The following is a 20,136-nucleotide window of genomic DNA, read 5'->3' on the forward strand; positions in this document are numbered from 1 at the left end:
GTTTTTGACATATGGCTTTGACTTATGATATAAATGAAACCTGGTAATAATTTCGGCAGAAACACATGGTGTCCAACATGTAATCACATTTATTGCGTTTTTAGGCTTAGAGTGGCAATGTATCGTAAAACATGAAAGGAAATCGAGCATATAATTATAATTACAGTGAAAAATTGTTAAAACGAGCATGAAAGATTATGTATAATCGTAAATCACGTTATTACTTCTTGTATCACATACTGAAGTTTAAACATTATTATTATTTATAAGGAAGTACCGAAAGAGTAAATAAACGCCACATACACTCACACACAAGCACGTACACATATACAGGGTTTTTCAAAACAACACCGACAACGTTTGGGAGGTGATTCCTGACACCAAGACAAAAAGTATACACCAACCTGGGTTGCACAAATGCTTCCTTTTGGAGTTATAGGCTGCCGAAAACATGAAATTTAAACGTCCATAGCTCCAAAACTATGGGATCCATCATAATCAGGCCAAGACTTCACTTAGGAACTAATACATGCGCTATCCAAAAATGCATGCTTCAGAATCCTAAGGTACTCACGAAGCAATTTTCATAGAGGGAGTTTCGCTACGGGCATGTAATTTCAAGTACTCTCCAACCACCTCTATAAAATTTGTTGCAAGGAGGAAGATTCTATCTTCGACAATGGAGTAAACCTTTTAAAATCGTTATGGTGAAATCTGTATCCGGACATATTGATAACGCTATACTTGGCACAAAACTGTACATGATGAAAGTCCAACAGGAAGTTTTGAAATACTGGATCACGTATCTGTTCACCTCCTCCCTCCTGAATGGTACAGCCCGCAGCAAAAAACCTGCAACATGAGCATGTAAGTTTATTGTGAAACGACGAAGTCTTTTGCATCAAAATACGTGTGCAGGGGAGGACGCCGAGGATTCTCCTGGCGTGATTCCTATCACTTAGACGTTATGTCGATTCCCTGTACTATTAGGTGTAGTTTCACAATAAACTTACATGCTCATGTTGCAGGTTTTTTTTTTGCTGTGGACTGTACAAATTGTTGTCTGGCTCATGCACTAAGAGGCAGGGTGGAAAAAATCATGATTTTTTAAAAATCATTTTTGTTGATTTTTTTTTTCTATTTAAATCGAATTTTTATTTAAATCAAATTTTTCCCCTCGTGTAATACAAGTCGTGAACTGAAGAAAAAACATTAGGAATTAGTATTAAATGTTAATTATGCCATTTAAGTGAAAGTATTGAGGTTGAATTTTGAATTAATCCCCAATCGTTAACCTACTTCAACCCCAACAACGTTTACTAACTATTAAGGAAAAAGTACAGCAACGTTTATCAACATGACACTTTTTTCACAAAAGTTATTGGTATTTGATAGGAGTATATTTTAAAAAATCGGAACTAAGTGAGGCACGAAATACATATAAAGTACCGAAAGGCGGGTTTACTTTGCACCAGATGTAAGGATTAAAAAAAAAAAAAAAAAAAAAAAGTCGCATGTAACTTACAAAGTAATGATTTAGAACACTATTTTAAACATATAATAGCTAGATATATATACAGAAAACATTCGTGCAAGTGCATTAATAAGCATTCCGTATGACCATGGTTATTGAAGTATAAACTTTGGTGCAAAGTAACCCCATAAGTGACGATACTTTGGACCACATACAAAAAAGTATGTTCGACATACAAATATAATGTTTCTGTGCAATGTTTTCCCTCCAGTATTTATACATTTCACTTCCTACACAAGACTGCATGCAGTCTACAAATATTGATATCTTAATGATGGAACTGGTATCAGTATTTAGTATGAATTATTGATATTTGTAAATAAAATTATGTATTTTCTGGTTAGGTACCGGCAGAGGAACCACATTCTGAGATGTGTGTTTAGCACATGTCCTACAAAAATGCCAACTCAGGAACAGAAAAAAAAATTCCGTGAACTGATTTGTCTTGGTTGTTCTTTATATTCAAGAATATCATCCCAGTCACAATCAGTGGAGGATTTACGGGGTTTGGAGCTTTCAGGCTGAAACCCATCCAAATTGCACGATTTCTTTTTAAAAAATTCTATTAGTCCTTCCTATGTGTATAAGTTTCAAGTCTCAAAAAGTTCAATGATTTCTAAAAAAAAAAAAAAGGGAAACTATGATTAAGCTGAGCGAAGCTTCTTTCAAACTATATTTCTGGATCCGCCACTGTTCGTAATTTATTTTCCAACAAGATATCTATTCCGGTATCTATCTCAAAAGGAAATTTACCTAAAATTAGGAGGCAGTAATAATTTCCTACCTAAGGGGTTACTTCGGACCGGTGCACAATAACCAGATTAACGGCTGAAACCGCTTTCTTCCAGTTTTATTTTTTCTATGACTTTAAAACGTTTCACACTTGAATTTCAACTATTGCTTCAAAGTCTCACTATACACAGTAGTATTCTACGAAACTGACTTACCTTGGACGGAAATTCTTGTAGGTGGTATCTTTCAAATTTTCTCGACCTTTACAGCGACCACTTTTCACACCTCTACAAAAGCAAACTTTCCAGGTGATCAGAATTTATGTTAACCGCCAACATTGTAGCCAAAATACAGTTAGATGTTTTATCTTACGGTGCTAATTGAAACTTTCTCTTTACAGTTTATGGTTTCACCGACAGAGGACTGTGCAACTCTTCATATTTTGTGCAAAGTTACTCCTGAGGTGCAAAGTAACCCCGTCTTACGGTACATAAATTTCGCCTAAAGTTATAGGGCCTTATGCAGAGTCGTTTTGATGTACGATTAGCGTCATACTAAAGGCCTGACTACTGCAAGAAACATATGTTAGTCGAAGTCTTTGGTATGGCAATAATCACGCAACGAAACTACTCTGCATAAGGAACAAAGTCCAAAAAATGTTTGTTTCGGAGACGGGATCGGACCCCTCTAAATACGCTCCTATTATCTGGAAACAAAACTATTTTCGTCTTAAATGTCGACAGTGATTTCCCCGTCCGAATAGTTAACGATTTCCAAACCCTATGTTACGAAGAGAAGAAAGCAGCACTGCCCCGTTACCCCATCAAAACGGGATTTTCAATAATTTTCTGCATGACACTCGTTTCCATACTGTGTTCTACATTAATTTGAGTTCCATCGTATTATGATTATTATCTTCCATAATCGGAATAACAGAACAGAAACGGGATTTTATTTATTTTCACTTTAAACTAATTTATCTCGGAATCGTTTAAATCAACGATTTTTATTTAAAAAATCAAGTGATTTTAATCAGACTGATTTAAATTAATCTATCCTGCTAAGAGAAGGAGGGGATGCATTTTCAAACCGATGAAAAGGTAAAAACAGCGGTGAATGAGTGGTTACAGTCAAGACCAAGTATACTTTTTTCACGAGATGTCTAGACATATCCAGATCGTTGGAATGTGTGCATTGCATATCATGAAGACTGTAACGAAAAATGAGGTAGTTTATTTTTTTCTGTATTTCTAAATTTGACACACAAAGTTTTCATATGAATCACTCTCGCAGTTGTCCAGTTAAAGTAAAAACGTGGTTGCCCGATCACAACAGAATGTTTGAAGTACGACCCAAACATGCCCATGTTTTATTAGTCAAGGGGTTGACTGGGTAGCATAATCGTTACCGCGCATCAGCACCGTACCCAGAGGTGCCGACTAGATTTCCAGCACGGTCGTACTTTTTCACTTTGAATATTTGTAAGCTAAAGAACATGAACCATTTACGGCTTTGAAAAAAAACTTCAGTACTTTTGAGGTATTTAAAATGTATCATTTCAATGTAATTTGTATTTCTTTCCTTACGGGATTACGCTTAGATTACAGACTTCTTTCTCGAACATAATGATTATCAAATTTTTAAAAAAAAATCTATAGTTTTATGTCCCACGAATATGCCCTGTGAGCTAATGGATGAGTAAAGAACGTGAATAATTACGAAAGAATTGATGAAATGACAACGCAAAAGGAAACAGTAGTACTATGGAAAAAAGCAACGGACACAATGTTGTGCATCACAAACATGCACGGCCTGGATCGAACATAGGACCTTTTGCACCAAAGATGAGCTCTGTGTATTAAGCTACCGTACCCACCACTCGACAATAGTATGAAATATCGAAGAAATTATTCTATAGACAAATTATATCCAAGATTAAGATAGTAATAATCCAACACACACACACACAAAAAAAAAAAAAAAATACGGATAATAACGGAATATAACAATTTAGGACGAATTGTGCAAAATATCTAAACCACAATTATATGTATACATAAAAAATCTCATTCAAGTAATCTATTTACCTTGAAATGTCCAACTTCAAAGTTTGAGGTGGCTCTATTTGGAATAAAACGATCAGCATTTGTTGTATGCTTATTGCCTGGAGTCGTAGCTCTTCCTATAGAAGAAAAAAAACAGTATATTATATATTATACTAGTCGAAGGCTAGTATATGTATATATAATGTAATTATGAAACTCCAAATTCGACAATTTTACTGGAAAGAAATTATGCCAGGTATATGATAGTTTCAGAATTCTATGAGCTATAAGTGTAAGAATGTAACGACGCCTAAGTGCATTCATGTTTTAGTAAATCCATTCTCCTAAAGAATGAACCATAATCTGAAATTGTACTGCTAGTAAGAGAAACACATTGATTTTAATTTGTAACTGCGTATATTTTATTCAATTAAATCACTCACAACTTGTTTGGGTTAAAGTTAGTAATATGCTTTAATACATTTGATTTTAAATACAACACAGAAAAAAATAATCACATAAAGGAAGCAGTACAATAGCCAATACTACTATACGGGGCTGTACTACATTGATTTACACTTTTTCCGTTAGCGGTCTAGAACAATAGAATTTTCCCATTTGACAGCATTAATTGGTGATCCATTTTTCTGAAAAACTTGACGACTGGCAGATGAGTGACGGTAGCAGAGTGAAATTAATATTCACTTCGATTTTGATGACTAGGTTTGTCTCTGTGGTCACTGCTGTCATTGAAACCCAATTTCTCGTAGCTGATGTTTAATGTGGTTCACTACTTCTAATTACCACAGAATCTCTTTCTCTTCAGATTTGAATGAACAGAGTTCAGGCCTCAGTTAGCGCACATGTGGATTCGATTCCCACTCAACCCAAGACTTCAATGGGCTACCTCACTTATATAGAGAAAGGAACTTCAACTTTAGGAATGAATCCAAATTAATTGTTAATGGGAACATAGGGGAATTTCTACCTATTAAGACAGGAAGGATGGATTAAATTCTGCCGTATTGAAGTTTACGGCTCCTGAATTACTTAGCATTCTAGTAAAAGAAAAAAAAAATCTGTATGAATGGTGTGTAAATACTTATGCAGTTTAGTTGTGAAATTTCGATATCTCAAACGGGAAATTGTTTAAATATACCTATCACTTGTCATAGTTTTCATGAAACATATACTGTCTTTGATGTATATCTTTATATATCGAACCACCAAAATACTTTCACTCCCATTCGAGAATGGAAATTGGATTAAGTCAGCAAAGAAAATAATATGGAAGTTATAGTAAACGGAGTTTAAAGATAAATCTATGTGGAGGGAGAAAAATCAAAATGACTGAATTGTTTCGTCATTTATCAGATCGAATTAGTGTGTGTCACATAGCTTTGCAAATACTTTTATTTGTGCGTGTAATTTATTATAATATCAAACACAAAACCGTTTAAGATCTGAGTGTATGCAATGAAATTTCCTACAAAATATTTAAGGAATGTTAATTTGTATTAGAGAACTGAATAAATAGTATCTGTTGTTGGTAGTTTTGTGACACAGTATAACGAGTAGTTGTTTTCATATTGATATACAAGATGTTTGTGAAGGAATCTGCAAATACTAGGGATATTACAGTATGGGTAATTCTAAGCAAAAAAGATTATATGAACTTGGTTCCGATCTTAAACGGTTAGCGTGATAGGATAGAAAAAAATATGTACGTGCTTAGAAGCACGAACAGCTATTACGCAGTAAATTGCATCACATTACATTACATTACATTACAAAGAACACATGGATGAAGGTACTCAACTACTGGACTCTTAATCAGTTGCGATACACAGAATGTCTGGCGAAGAACTGAGTAAAATAGTATTCATGTAATCTGAAAGAGGTGGATTCATCTTAGTTCATGCAAATCGTTAAGCAAAATCTTTAGTCAATCCTAGAGATGCAAAAAAGCCGGCTTTTTTTGGGGGAAAAAACGAGAATTTTAGACATTTTGGCTTTTTTCATTTTCATGATTTTTCTATCTAAATAGCTTTCTTATAGTATATTCTATAGTTAGATAAGAATTCCATGTCCTAAATGCCATATTTCACTCTGAACTTAACCATCAAGATGGATGGAGCACATGTTTTACGAATTAAAGCTAACATGAAGAATGTACTATTTGAGGGCAATTTTAGAGGCTATTTAACTTTATTTTAACTTTTGAGTTATCGACTGTTTTTCTTCTCTAGATCATTTTAGTTTGTCACTTGTGTTTCACTTCTAAGAGCTTAGTACTCTAGCTTCTAGCGCAAAAGTTAAACTGACGTTTTTCTATATATCCGTCAAAACGTACGTTTTACAATATATCCGTCAAACCGTACTTCCACATTTCTGTTATACTGTAGCTGTGCATTGATTTAGCAATAATTTTCCGGATACAATCTTGAATACCAATTTATACAAATAATCAGTAGCGGATTTAGAAAAGTACTTTGGGAGGGGTTTCTCTGATTGTTTCGTTTTCTAAAATGTCCTAGAGCCCCTCCGTGGCTAAGCGGTTAGCGTACGCGCCTTTGGCGTGGGAGACCCGGGTTCGATTCCCGGCGGGAGCTCATGTGGTTCGGATTCCACGTTAATCAGTAGGTCCACGTCTCATATAGCCTCGCTGCTGAACGGGACGTTAAACTCAGAATCAACTCAACTCTAAAATGTCCTAATTTTATTTGAGAGGAGCTTGAAGTTTATGAGTACAGGCATAACTAATATTTCGTTTCGTTTATGTTTAGCAATAATCTTCCGGATACAACCTTGAAGATCATTTTATACTGAGAATCAGTGGTGGATTTAGAAAAGTATTTTGGGAGGGGTTTTTCTTATTAATGTTTAGTTTTTGAAAACATTAGTAATTTTTATTTGACGGGAGCTTAAAGTTTATGAGTAAAGGCATAACTAATAGATATTTCGTTTGTTTTAGACATTCCGTAATTTTGGGGAACAGGCTTCAGTCCGAAAGACCGCCCCCCCCCCCCCTCCCTCCCTAACCTTCGCAAAACGGTCACTGCTGGTAATTAGTAATAATAACGATTTAAAAACAATAAGAAAGGAAGTCGGCCAACTCACAGTACATGCACTATTTCTACATTCACAGATTTAATGAAGAAGAGCTTTGTCAGAATGGTCGAATGCTCGGTTGAATCCCGGACTTCCTGATAGAAGCGCAAAAGCTAACCACTCAGTCATGTTTGTTGTGCAGTTGTATCTAGCTTAAATATATTCCGTAGTCTTTTTTTCTTTTTTTTTTTTGGTAGGGGGAGAGTTCCGTAATGATATGTTGAATCCCTCTTGTTAAATATTCAGAAAACTTGAGGAGTAGGTAAGCCGTGATGGTGTTTATATAAAACTTAACTGTAGAATTTCAAGAATATACAGAACCAAAAGCTCTAGATGTGCAGCCTTTAAGTGTATCATATAAATCTAAATATTTCTCTTACGTTTAAATTTTATTTTGTTTCAAAAAGAGGGTATGGAATATTTTGAAGTACAAATACTACATACTATTTTGCTAGTTATTTGTGTATTTTTTAAAAGAAGTGTTTACTTTTAGGGTTGGCTGGTTTGCACCAGCTTTTTTTTTTTTTTTTTTTTTTTTATTTATTTAGTAACTGGTTTAAACCAAAAAAATAAAAAGAACGAAAAATGCGAATCGTGTGAACTTCATGGTGACGTTTCCAGATATCAAACCATCTGCATTAGTTTTATTTCCTTTTCACCTTTTAATCAAGGTGTCCCATGTTCAATTCTCGGTCGAACCAAACCCTTCTTTCATGCGTAAACAACCAAGTAGGGGTTCGGATGTCACTTTAAGCGAAAATCATCTTGATAAACTCTGTATTACGTAAGGATGTTAAGCCTAAACATACGAAACGAAACCAAATTGTATATTTCTGCATGCCTGAATGCCTGCTGTTTTATAAACAAGCCAAGGTTGCTTAAATATATTGATAGAAATTGGCAAAATTTATCGATTGCCTACGTAGCTTCCAACATTAGCTTGGATTGGACTTTCAATGATATCTACATACTAAATTTGTAACTTAATACCTCAGTTTTAGCGTACTGATTATGATACGTTGACCTTTAAATTTGACATGCAAAGCAATAACAGGATTTTCCCGTTATTGTCTTACATTTCAAGTAATGACGGGATTTTCCCAATGGCTAGGGCGGGAGATTCTCAACTTAAGAAATTTACTGATCGCACTTCTTTAAGCTTATGGGACCTATTCCAGCGTAATCCCGCTGTTGCATAATAACACCAAGGCGAAACAAACTTATTTCTGCGAATATGTAATATAAATACATAAAGCAAAATATCAATCAAAAATCCTGGTTTAAACAAAAAAAAAAAAAAAAAAAAAAAAAAAACACCTGGTTTAAACTTCCCCCCAAAAAACAGGTTTTTGTCATTTTCAAAAACAACCATGGTTCTTGCCAACCCTGCTTACTTTTGTATATAGGAGGTTAAAAAATTCTTATTATATACATTGATTAATTCTTTGGAATTCATAACGTAAATATGTTGAAGAAAAATTGTTTGAAATATCTTTTCGAAATCCATGTTTTATTTTCGAGGTTTTATATTATTATCGGCATCAACCACTAATTAATTGACTTTTTGTGTTATAGAGAAGCGAAACAAAGTCTGCTTTATCAATTTAAAGCAGAATTTTTTAAAAAAGCGCAAAATTTACCCAGCAAAAAAAGCGAAGCAGAAAAATCAGTTTTTTTTCCAAAAAAGCCGTTTTTTTCCGAGCCCTTGCATTTCTAGTCAATCCCCATCACAACGAAATCCAGTTTATCAGGAGGTAGCCATAAATGTCTTCTCAAATTTGAGACCAAGTTAAATCACTTTCTTGCATCCAAAATCGTAAATTTCTCCCATTTCGAGGAAATTGTTCAACACAATTATCCCCCAAGTTGAATTTTCCTAAATTAACCCTAAATGTTGTTTCTCAGTCTCAAGTCGCTTTCTCGAATGGGACATTCATACTCTGTACGTCTATTTGTATATACATATGTAGTACACAAATCTCGTGGCTATGGTTGTCAAAAGTAATAATGTAAAGTCTTTTAATCCCCTACCTACTCTCCGCATTGTTTTTTTTTTTTTTTTTTGTAAAAATTTTAATTTGCCAAGTCTAACAGTTTACAACACCTGGTAAAGGCTGAGAAAGGCCGAAGTACTGGTGGCATCTAAGAAGGTTGCAAGGTACGGAATTCGGTCTTAGCAACCCTTCCTGCTGAGTTTCTCCACCTACTCCCGTCTGTGAAGATTTTTATACAGGGTGGTCAGTCTTATATCTAAATTTCCTTCTAGAAATCACAATTCAAGGAAACAAATGGAATAAATATTAAATGTTTAGAATGTAATGACGTAATTACATAATTTAATAAAGGTAAAAAGTATTTTCAATTACATCAGAAACCAGGGTTGGCAAAAACCATGGTTTTTATTGAAAAAAACAAAAAATCAGGTTTTTTGGTTTAAACCAGGTTTTATTGGTTTAAATAATTTGCTCTATGTATTTATATCACATATGAACAGAAATAAGTTTGTTTCGCCTTGGTGTTGTTATGCAACAACCGCGTTATGTTGGAAGGGGTTACATAACGCTTGAAGCGGAATCCAACCGCTTCTCGGCTTACATCCGAGGGAAATTTTCCTTCATTTGGACTTGAAACCGGGACTAATTGGTCACAACTGCGATACGTCTGCGACTCACTCACGAAGGACTCCTGATAAAAATACGTTGCACTGAACTTTACATACTTGTTAATATAATTGTCAAGAGTCATTTCAGGACGACAAAAAGATAAATAGTTGAACAAGTGAAACCATACAGGTTTACATATGGACAATTTCAAAATACTGAAGAGTACAGAAGAACTAATTTAGTCCAAGTTAGTTCACTACGAATTTTATTAGTCCAAGTTAAAGAAATACGACGACTTAATTGGCGTATCAGTACGAAAAGTGAATAAAGATACGAATTATTTGAGTCCACTTTGACCCATTTATACATAAATAGATATCAAAGATACTTCTGATTTCAATAAATGCCTCTCGTGCGGTTTGTGTAACTCCCCCCCCCCCCCAAAAAAAGTACGACATTTCGATGTATTTTTTCAATAGTAAACATTATTAGAACGAATCAATATTTAGAATTTTTCTTTGATTGCAACTGCATAATAATAATAATAAACAATAAAAAAATTACATAAGAAACATTCATGAACTTAGACAAAAAAAAAAAAAAAAAAAAAAAAGTTGCTTTTGTAGTATAATCTCTTTGAGTAATGAATGGAGAATTTAGGTCTGAATATAATACCAATAATATACGGGAGTGAAACGTGATAACCCACAAATGTGCGTCCATCAAGATTTTACGAACATTTTTCGCTTTTTGGTTTAAACCAGTTGGTTTTTTTAAAAAAAAAAACAGCTGGTTTAAACCAGCCAACCCTGTCAGAAACTGAATCCATTATATGAACTACCTAATCTTTAATAGCCTATGGTTTTCACTCTTCAGTTTCTATTTATATGTTGAATCTCGATAAGCTAATTTCGTTAAAGTATAGGAAAGTCATGTGTAAAGTTCTTTTTGTCTAAAGCTGGAGATAAAACATTTCGAAATTATCTTTGTCGTTAGCTGATTTTGCTTTCTTAAGCAAAGTTCGTTGACGTAATTAATCCTTATTACAAATAAAAGGGAAACTTCTCAGCCTGTGAGTAACGCAAATTCTTAATAGTTAATAGTCATGCTTAGACACCAATAGATATCGCCAACGTGCAGTCAACTTGCATATAAAACTATTGTGACGATTTAATTGCAACTTAAAAAATGTATTGTTTCAATTTAATCATCTGAAAATAGAACAAGGTCTGTGATCATATTTAGACTTGAGCATTAATACTCGTATTTGTGGATTTCTACAGCAACATATTGTGAAGATGTAATTGCAATTCATAACTGTATTCTCTCAATTTACGTATTGAAACTGTATAATAATAATGAACTGTATGCTTTGCTGTTTATTATTAAGATGAGGGCCGTAGCTATATTTAGATTTGAACATTCATTTTCGGTTAACCGCAAGTCAGTGGACAAACTTAAAAGATTAAATGTAAACAATTGGAACGTACAGTTAAGCAATTTTAACCTATAACGTACAATAAGCCGAAGGCTTCGTAGGGGAACAACTAGTAATAAAAAAAAACACTTTTAGCCTTCCCCGCTGATCTAATAGCTAGCCGGGCCCGTGGTCCTGGGTTCGATTTCACTGTTCAACAACGAAAATGTAAATTGAACAAAATCAGCTAATTCTTATTGATTTTGTGGTACTGATCACGAATTTGAAAGTTATTTTCGAATATTAGCTCTACTTTTCGTTTTACAGGCATGTCTAATAATAACGCTTTAAAAATAAATATATTCGCTTCGTTTGGGGTAAAATGTTATACTGATCCGGCAACACTCGAGAAACTATATGAACGCTTGGTTTCATTGTGTTCCTCATCTCAGTAGTGTTCTGCTATTGTTAGAAAAGACAGGCTTAGTGCAGTTACCAGCGTTTGGGGTGTGACGTTTGTGTAGTGCAGGACATAAAAATACAACTACAAGTACGCAAAAATACTGGTATTTCGAATGTATATTTTTAAATAGTTGTCGGAACTATTTCAAGTGACATTTTGAGGATTTCAATAAACAAAAATGCCGCGAAATTCTGTAAACAGTGCGGATAGCTTCTGCTACGTGTGCGGGGAAGTGACATTTTCCTCACAAAAGCAAACTATAACACCACTAATAAGAAAAGCCTATCAATATTACTTTGGTTGTAAAATTGGAGACCAAGATAAATCTCGGGCACTCCACATTGTGTGTAACACTTGTGCCAGCAATCTAAGAAATTGGATTAATGGGAAGGGGCGCTCAATGCCTTTTGCAGTGCCCATGATTTGGAGGGAGCCAAGCGACCACATCAGAGACTGTTATTTTTGTATGGTTCCTTCCGTCAAGAAGGGAATTTCCACGAAGAAGCGGGCCTTGATCTATCCTAACATTCCTTTTGCAATGCGCCCTGTTCCACATGGAGAAGGACTACCTGTTCCTGACCCACCTAAAGAATACGATCTTTTTTCTGATGATGATCAAGAAGTTGAAGCTCTTGAATCAAGTACTTAGAAGGACCCTACGTTTGTTGTAGAAGAACCTCCATGTGAACCACATAGACTTACTCAAGAGGAACTAAGTGATCTAATCAGAGACTTGGACCTCTCGAAAAGCAAAGCCGAAATTTTAGCGTCACGCTTAAAGCAATGGAATTTATTGCAGGGAAAAGTAAATATTTCAGTGTATCGGAATAGGGAGAAGATGTTCACTTCATTTTTTACTATGGAAGACACACTTGTGGCATGTACAGATGTAAATGGTCTCATGAGGGCACTTAAAATTAATTACGAACCTACGGAGTGGAGGCTCTTTATAGATTCGTCCAAGGTGAGTTTAAAGGCAGTGCTTTTACATATTGGAAATGAATTTCCTTCAATTCCTGTAGGTTACGCAGTTCATATGAAGGAATCTTATGAAAACTTGAAACGTTTACTTCAAGCCATTAAATATTACGATTTTCAGTGGCTCATTTGTGGTGACCTTAAAGTAATAGCACTGTTGCTAGGTATGCAGTTAGGGTATACAAAGTATTGTTGCTTTATATGTGAATGGGACAGTAGAGATCGTGGATCTCATTACCGCAAAAGTGATTGGAGTACCAGAGAAACTCCTCAGCCGGGAGTGAAAAATGTGCAGCATGAACCACTGGTAGATCGTAACCGAATTTTGCTTCCCGACATATTAAATTAGGTCTTATGAAAAATTTTGTTAAGAGCATGAACCAAGAGGATGAGGCCTATAAGTACCTAAGAGGACAATTCCCTCGATTAAGTGATCCCAAAGTTAAAGAGGGTGTTTTCATAGGGCCACAGATTAGGCAACTATTCAAAGATCACAAGTTCGACGAAATTCTCCAAGGTGAGGAGAAAGCTGCGTGGGAAAGCTTGAAGAGTGTTTGTTCACAGTTCTTAGGAAGACACCGAGCAACAAATTACAAACAACTGGTAGCAAAGTTGTTATTGTGCTACGAAAATCTTGGTTGCAATATGTCTCTGAAACTCCACTTTCTTCATTCACATCTAGACTTCTTTCCCAAAGATTGTGGAGCAGTAAGTGACGAACATGGTGAGCGTTTCCATCAAGATATTGCAGCCATGGAGAAGAGATATGAGGGAAAGTGGAGTTCTAACATATTGGTCGACTACTGTTGGACTATTGCAAGGGATGCTCCAGATGTAACCTACAAAAGGCAAGCCAAGCGAAGACGCTCAAAATAAAATAAACATAATCCTGTACAAGGGATCACTTGAAACTTTTGTCTACATTGCAGTGTAGTTCTTGCACAAAAAGGTATTTGTACATATTTTTCATGTTTTGATGTTAATACTGATTTTTATTACGGAATTGTTAATGTTTAACTTGACCACGGTTATTTTATTTTCTGTATCGCTGTGAAACTGGTATTTGCGCAATTTTGAAAAAGGAAGTACAAGGGTATAGAAAGCTATAGGTTAGGGTACTTCTTAACTCCCCACCTTATCACATCACAGTGAAGTAGAAAAAAAAAGTCAATGTAGGTTTTTACAAGGATTTTGCTTAAATGTTCTATAAATATTAATACATTTGTATATATACAGCTACTGTGTACAAGGGCGTTTTTTTCACAACCTGAGCTAAGAAAATTCTTCTATCATCATTTCCTTTCATATTATGCTTAAATGAATGTAAAAATCGCAATTTCAAAGAATTTACATACTTTCGATCAAAATTTGTTGAACAGTGTTTCCGGAAGGAGAGCATTGAAATTTAAATGCACTTCATTTGTTTGGATTCCAGTTTAAACTGTTGGTTCATGCCGCAAATGGTCCCGGCACTGAAAAGAAAATATTTCAGTTTAACGTCTCCTCCCATGAACATGTCCATTATGCTAAGGGAGACTGATGATTAAGGCAAATGAATGATTGAATAATTGATGAAATGAGAATGTGGGAGGAAACGGGAGTACCCGAGAAAACTCACGGACACAATATTGTCCACCATAAGCTTACTTATTCGGAGATCGAACCGAGGACCCCATGCACCAGATAAAAGCGTTGTGCCATTGAGCCACCGTGTCCCCCCCCCCCTTCCGCTACTAAAAAGGAACACCAAAAACCAATGAACAAACAAAATGCTATTAAGTTGTTTCATCAGCGTTACGCGATCTGTCAAAATACATAAACAATATGAGTTCTAACTTCTCGCTCAGGTACGATTCAGTAGACCCTACAAGATTCAACTGCTAAATGAGTATGATAATTTTCAAGAATAAATATTTTTTTAATCTTTTGCAGATAAATTGACATATTTACTTACTATTTACTAATAAAGCTTCAGATATAGCCGTGAAGTTATTTACACTGTGAGAAATTACTAAAACATGAGAAACTGTTTTAGAAGGAAGTATGTTAGGACTATTTCAAGGCGCTAATTTCAGTATTCACCTGATTTTTTAGTTAAAATCGGTCTAAACGAAAATATAATAACAACAATAATAGAAGTTGCTTGAGTCGATAATGAATGCTGGATGCGAGAAGTATACTTTCAGTGTGGTGATGCAAGGTAAATTGATTTATAATTTTATTTTCTGGCTAGATATTAAAGTATCGCGACTGGAAAAAAAAGTCAATTTTTAATTATTTTTTAAAACAATCTGTTCAGATTCTCCGTGGAGTCTAGTAATTAAACTAGAGCGAAATGTGCAATGTATTTACTCTCAAATACAATATATTCATTAATACGTTTTTCAAACGCTTTTTTCTTCTCCCTTCATTTTAAAGATTAAGACGGAATTTTTCTGCTCGTTAACTGCTGTGTAGGCATGTGTCAGGTATCACTGAAGCTTGATTTACAGCATCTCCCCCTCCCCCAAAATGATGGAAAGGTTACGGTACATTTCTTTTGATTTCCACACGAACATGGCACTCGCCATATACCTGGCAACTCTGAGAAAAATTGTCTCTTTAGACACTCATAAACTATCCTGACAGTTTTGTGAGAGCAACAACTACACCCTCTGTTCCCCACTTCCTCGCCCCTAACTTGCTTTCTTCTCTGATGCCGAAAATACCTTTTACCTTGAAGGAATGCATTTCGCTCAAAACACTTATTCTCAGCCTCGTGTCGATTGACAACATTCGTGCAAAACTGCAATTTTCTAGGTCCGACAATTTCAAAGATCTGGTGATCGGTGATAAGTTCCACTTCCCATCCACCCTTAGGATTCTCATTTCGCAAAACCACATCTTACTTTTAAAGTTAAGGCTCAAGGAAAATAATTATACAAAATCTTAAGTTCTACGCCCAATAGTATCAGAAATCTGGTAGACGACGAAGATACATTCAAGTCCATCTTAGGTTTCCCATTTCGCGAAGAAAGAAAACAAATCCAGTTTAGGATTCAAAAAGAACGAGTGTACAAATTGAAAGTTCCTAGACCTAACGGTTTCGGAAATGGTAATAAAGAAACAAAAAAGAAAACAAGAAAAAAATGAAATATTTCGAAGATCCGGTAATCAGTGAATCAGTATCAAAATTTTTCTGCTGCTGAAAGAGATAATTCACAGCAAAAAGTTAATAAAATCTTACCAGGAGACTTTTTGTCAGCCTTACTGGGAGTTTTAGACGGAGTCTTTTTCTTATATATTGAATTATCATCCTTCCTTGGACTTCGAGAGCTAATATTCAAAGACGATGATAGTGTCAAGTCCTTGCCACGTGACGATACATGGCTCTCATTAAGACTGCAAAAGAACAAGTCAACTATTAATTTAAACAGTACGCTGACTTAGTTAAAGTATCTACACTACATGCAACACAGCAAATACAATTCAATCATAGTATTTTTACCTAACAGTAGTATTTAAGCATTAATTTGATCCTGGTTTTACGGATCAATTGTATTTGTATATATATATAATGCTGAAACTTCTATTAAGCGACCATCGTTGGTTCCACTAAACAGGACATTAAGAGAGATGTTCCCTTAATAGGGGTTGGTATTTTTCTTTTTTTCAATCTCTCCTAATTACAGCGTTGTTACTGAGGTTAAAAGGGTAGGGTATTTCTGTAATGTAAATGTGAGTAGGGTATTTCTTGGGAAGAAAACGTACGAATTTAAAATTTCGACAATTTATACTTCCTTACAAACAAGATTGCGTCACTATCAAGTGTGAAACGAGCCTAGCTGAACTCAAATTCATAGTGCAAAAAGTAAGCTAAGAACACTTAGTCATGAAAGCGTTCCATTCAAACTCTTTGAGCTACGCTCAATATAAGGGAAATTACAAAAAATGATTTCTGAGAACTTAAGACAATAGAATTATAATAAAATAACAAAAGGACTTTAAGATCACTATTTCTGCAACCACAAACTCAAGTACCAGAGAATGACACGTGTGTGTGTGTTTTCAGTAAACAAAAGGTAACTTAAGCCTGTATGAACATATCTTTTAACTAAAATATCTACCTTATTAAAAAAAAATACTCTAAACCTAAACCTTCGTTCCTTGAATAAAGAATGGTGGCTAACATGAGAGAATTAAAACAATCTTTCGTCTTGTTCAACGTTTCCTTCTAGGATTATGTTAGTCCATTGTAAGTGACGAATTGAAAGGCTATCACACTGTTTGGTCTTTCTATGTGCATATCATAACTAAAAAGTGTTACCTTTGGTTGCTTTCTTCAATACATCACTTAATTATTTCTTCACGATAAATGCAGCATTCTTCTAATGTGCTACATTTCGAACGTATCAATTTTTTTTCTAAGTGTCTAGTTTGTGATTCGTGAAGCTACACTCTTTAAAAAGCTCTAATGATTACTTTCCTTACTGTTATCTACAGATTCTTCTTTGTCAGTGGTTCTTTGTTTCCACAAAAGACCCGCTTTGCCTGTGCTATCCTATTTCAATCTCCTTTTCGCCTTTCTCATCGGGATATTGTGCTACGTACATATTAAGTGCTCAAACACGTTCTTTAAGATCAAGAAGAAAAAAAAGTGTTAACATGAAGTAAGATGCACCTGGAAAATCGTTCCGCATATGATTGTCTAGCAAATGAAATAATTGATAATCACGCCGCATTAAGTCCGGAGAATATGGGGATGCCTTAGTGTTTTCCATCATCCAAGTCGGAAAATAGTGTCAAAGATCATCTTAGAAGCATGTGGCTCCACAGTTTTCAATATTTTATGCATGTTGTAAACAATGTGAGTACACAGTTTTGTTGATCGACTGGCCAGGTAGCAGAAGTTTACAACGAACGATCCTGAACAGGCTATCAAACACAAAACATAACCTTCCATTGATATAACGGTGGTTTTACTTTCGGAATCAGTTCGTGTAGTGCCAACTAATGATGATGGCGTCACACAGTGGGGAGAAACACAGGCAATTCTTGGGTGCCTTCCATTTCAACTCAGGCACACAAAAATAAATAAATAAATAAATAAATAAATAAATAAAATAAAAATAAAATTGCACTATCACCATCTCAGATATTGTTAAATTTTTTTTATAGCAACATGTTTTTAAAAGACCCACATTTTTTTTTTTTTTTTTTTTGCCGAAAAAAAATTTACCGCCAAGTAATGGGCCATCAAAGACGGAGAGTACAATTTATGAATTGTAGAAAACATGGAAAATGGTCAATTTCGGAGTCCCACCGTTCAGCTATGGAGACAGGTAGAGTTATAATTCTTGTTGTGGTATGTAGATAGGGATATAAATAAACTATATTTTTATAGTTTGGTTTGCGCATGCGTATCTTTTTGTACATTAACAAATGGACATCAGTTTATCTGAAAAGTCGAAGTTTGCGAATTTTTTTCGAGCACTTCCGGTTGGAATTTTAAAATTCTGTTTTCGCGATTGGTAAGACCTAGGTACCCGCTTTCTGCAAAAAAAAAATTGTATCGCTTCTGTGTGCAACCGTTTCATCGCAAAAAAATTCGAGAAATTGTCAAATTTTCAAAAATCGCCATTTTTGCGCGCCATTTTCTCGAAAACACCATATCTTAAAATTCTGAAATTTTACCAGATGGTTCAACTTCACATGAATAATAAACACACCAAATACCATTCTCGACCAATGCTTCATGAATTAACTACAGTCTTTTGAAGTTAGCGAAGTTCCGTTAACTTTGATGTCACAGCTGGCAATACTGGAAACTAAAAGTGCAACAATTTGATGATGTTTGTGGTTCACATTCATTAAATAACGAACAAAAGTTGTTTTCTGACTGCTCTTTTATTATTTTGATCAAATATGCTCTCTGAAATAGTAAAATGAGCTTCCCCCTTTACCCCTTCGTTTTCTTAAACCGACGTAATCTGAGGTGAAAATGATGATTACGAAACACACAAATTTTAAGTTCACTTACTTAAAATAGTCTTCGGATATAAAATTTTACTGATTTTATTTTCACATGAACCAATCGTTTGCTTGCTTGTTGTCTTCTCTAAAAGCATGTAACCGTGCAGATGCTCCAACAGGTGTTGGTGCACTCAACTCGTAGCACATTGTTGATAGTCACAAAACACTTATTTTCACTTCTCTTATGCTCTTCTAGAAACCTGTACCCCGTTGAAGGTCCATGTGGAAGCATAAAAAGCACTTCAACTTCACGAAATTCAAGATTTATTCATAATATTTCTGCTATCCACCACTGGTTATCATATATGCATGTAACAAAAGTTCCTTTTTGCAGACTTCTTAAATCTACACTTTGAATTGCAGAAGCTCGATTTTGGGGGAAGCATGAAGTTAGCCCATGGTGACCCGTTACTGCCATAAAAACTTAGCCATCTTCTGAAAGCCAAAGGTGACTTCGTTGAATACCAATTACCGGTCGCACACTGTCCCTTTCTTTCATTTTTCCCCCCCGGGAAATTGTCAAATTCAGTTCCAGGCAACAAAACGAGAGTAATACCCGGAGTTTGCACTTGCACTATACTCACGAATTCTTCTGCAGTTTTAATAATATGTATCTGTTTTTGCCAAAGGTTATGCCGCGTTGCCACATCTTTTAACCCCCCCCCCCCCTCTTCAATACCGTCGCAGAGACTCTTGCATGGCCGGTTTCACTGAAGAACCACTGCTTTGTCTGACCCGTCTGTATGTCGAACATCTGAAAGCTATTTTTAAACTCGGATGCTTCACCATCAGAAACCATTGAGAAGGTTTGGAAAATTGTAGACACTTATTTTCAGTATTCGAATCTTTTTCTATAACATATATTTTCGCTTTTCGTCGAGTATATTTAGAATCTTGTCTATGCACATGAGCCGAATCGTGTTTCGTCGTCACTTATTACAACAAAATTTACAGTTGTTTCATAATATACCACTGCCGTAAAGATGGAAATTTGCTAGATTTTCCGGTGATAACTCTGGATTTCACTTTGCAGAATAACAGTCCAGTTTCCAGCAAAGTCCACATAACAAAAATAGAATTTGTATCTTGAAATTTTATACGATGTTTTTCGGTAGCAATTAATTTTCTTTGGATTTTCTTGATGTAGTCATGAACTACAATTCATACAGGTAAATCAGCAACGCACGATACAAAAACAAAGCGGCACAGTTTCTTTCTTTTTCTTTTTTTTTTAAATCGAG

At 35.1% G+C, this 20,136-nt stretch overlaps 1 protein-coding gene across 1 annotated transcript in view; it reads right to left on the minus strand.

The window, feature by feature from the left end:
* Window positions 1-20,136, minus strand: part of LOC145688329 (cell division cycle protein 20 homolog) — a 99,976-nt gene that overhangs the window by 49,797 nt on the left and 30,043 nt on the right. Inside the window, exons 3-4 of the mRNA XM_081762385.1 lie at window positions 16,110-16,264; window positions 4,354-4,448 (exon numbers count right to left, since the gene is read on the minus strand). Coding sequence (XP_081618511.1) covers window positions 4,354-4,448; window positions 16,110-16,264 — 250 coding nt within the window. The remainder of the gene's footprint in view (window positions 1-4,353; window positions 4,449-16,109; window positions 16,265-20,136) is intronic.

The sequence above is a fragment of the Thermobia domestica genome, chromosome 6 (assembly GCF_964235325.1).
Source record: "Thermobia domestica chromosome 6, izTheDome1.hap1.1, whole genome shotgun sequence".
Lineage (NCBI taxonomy): Eukaryota > Metazoa > Arthropoda > Insecta > Zygentoma > Lepismatidae > Thermobia > Thermobia domestica.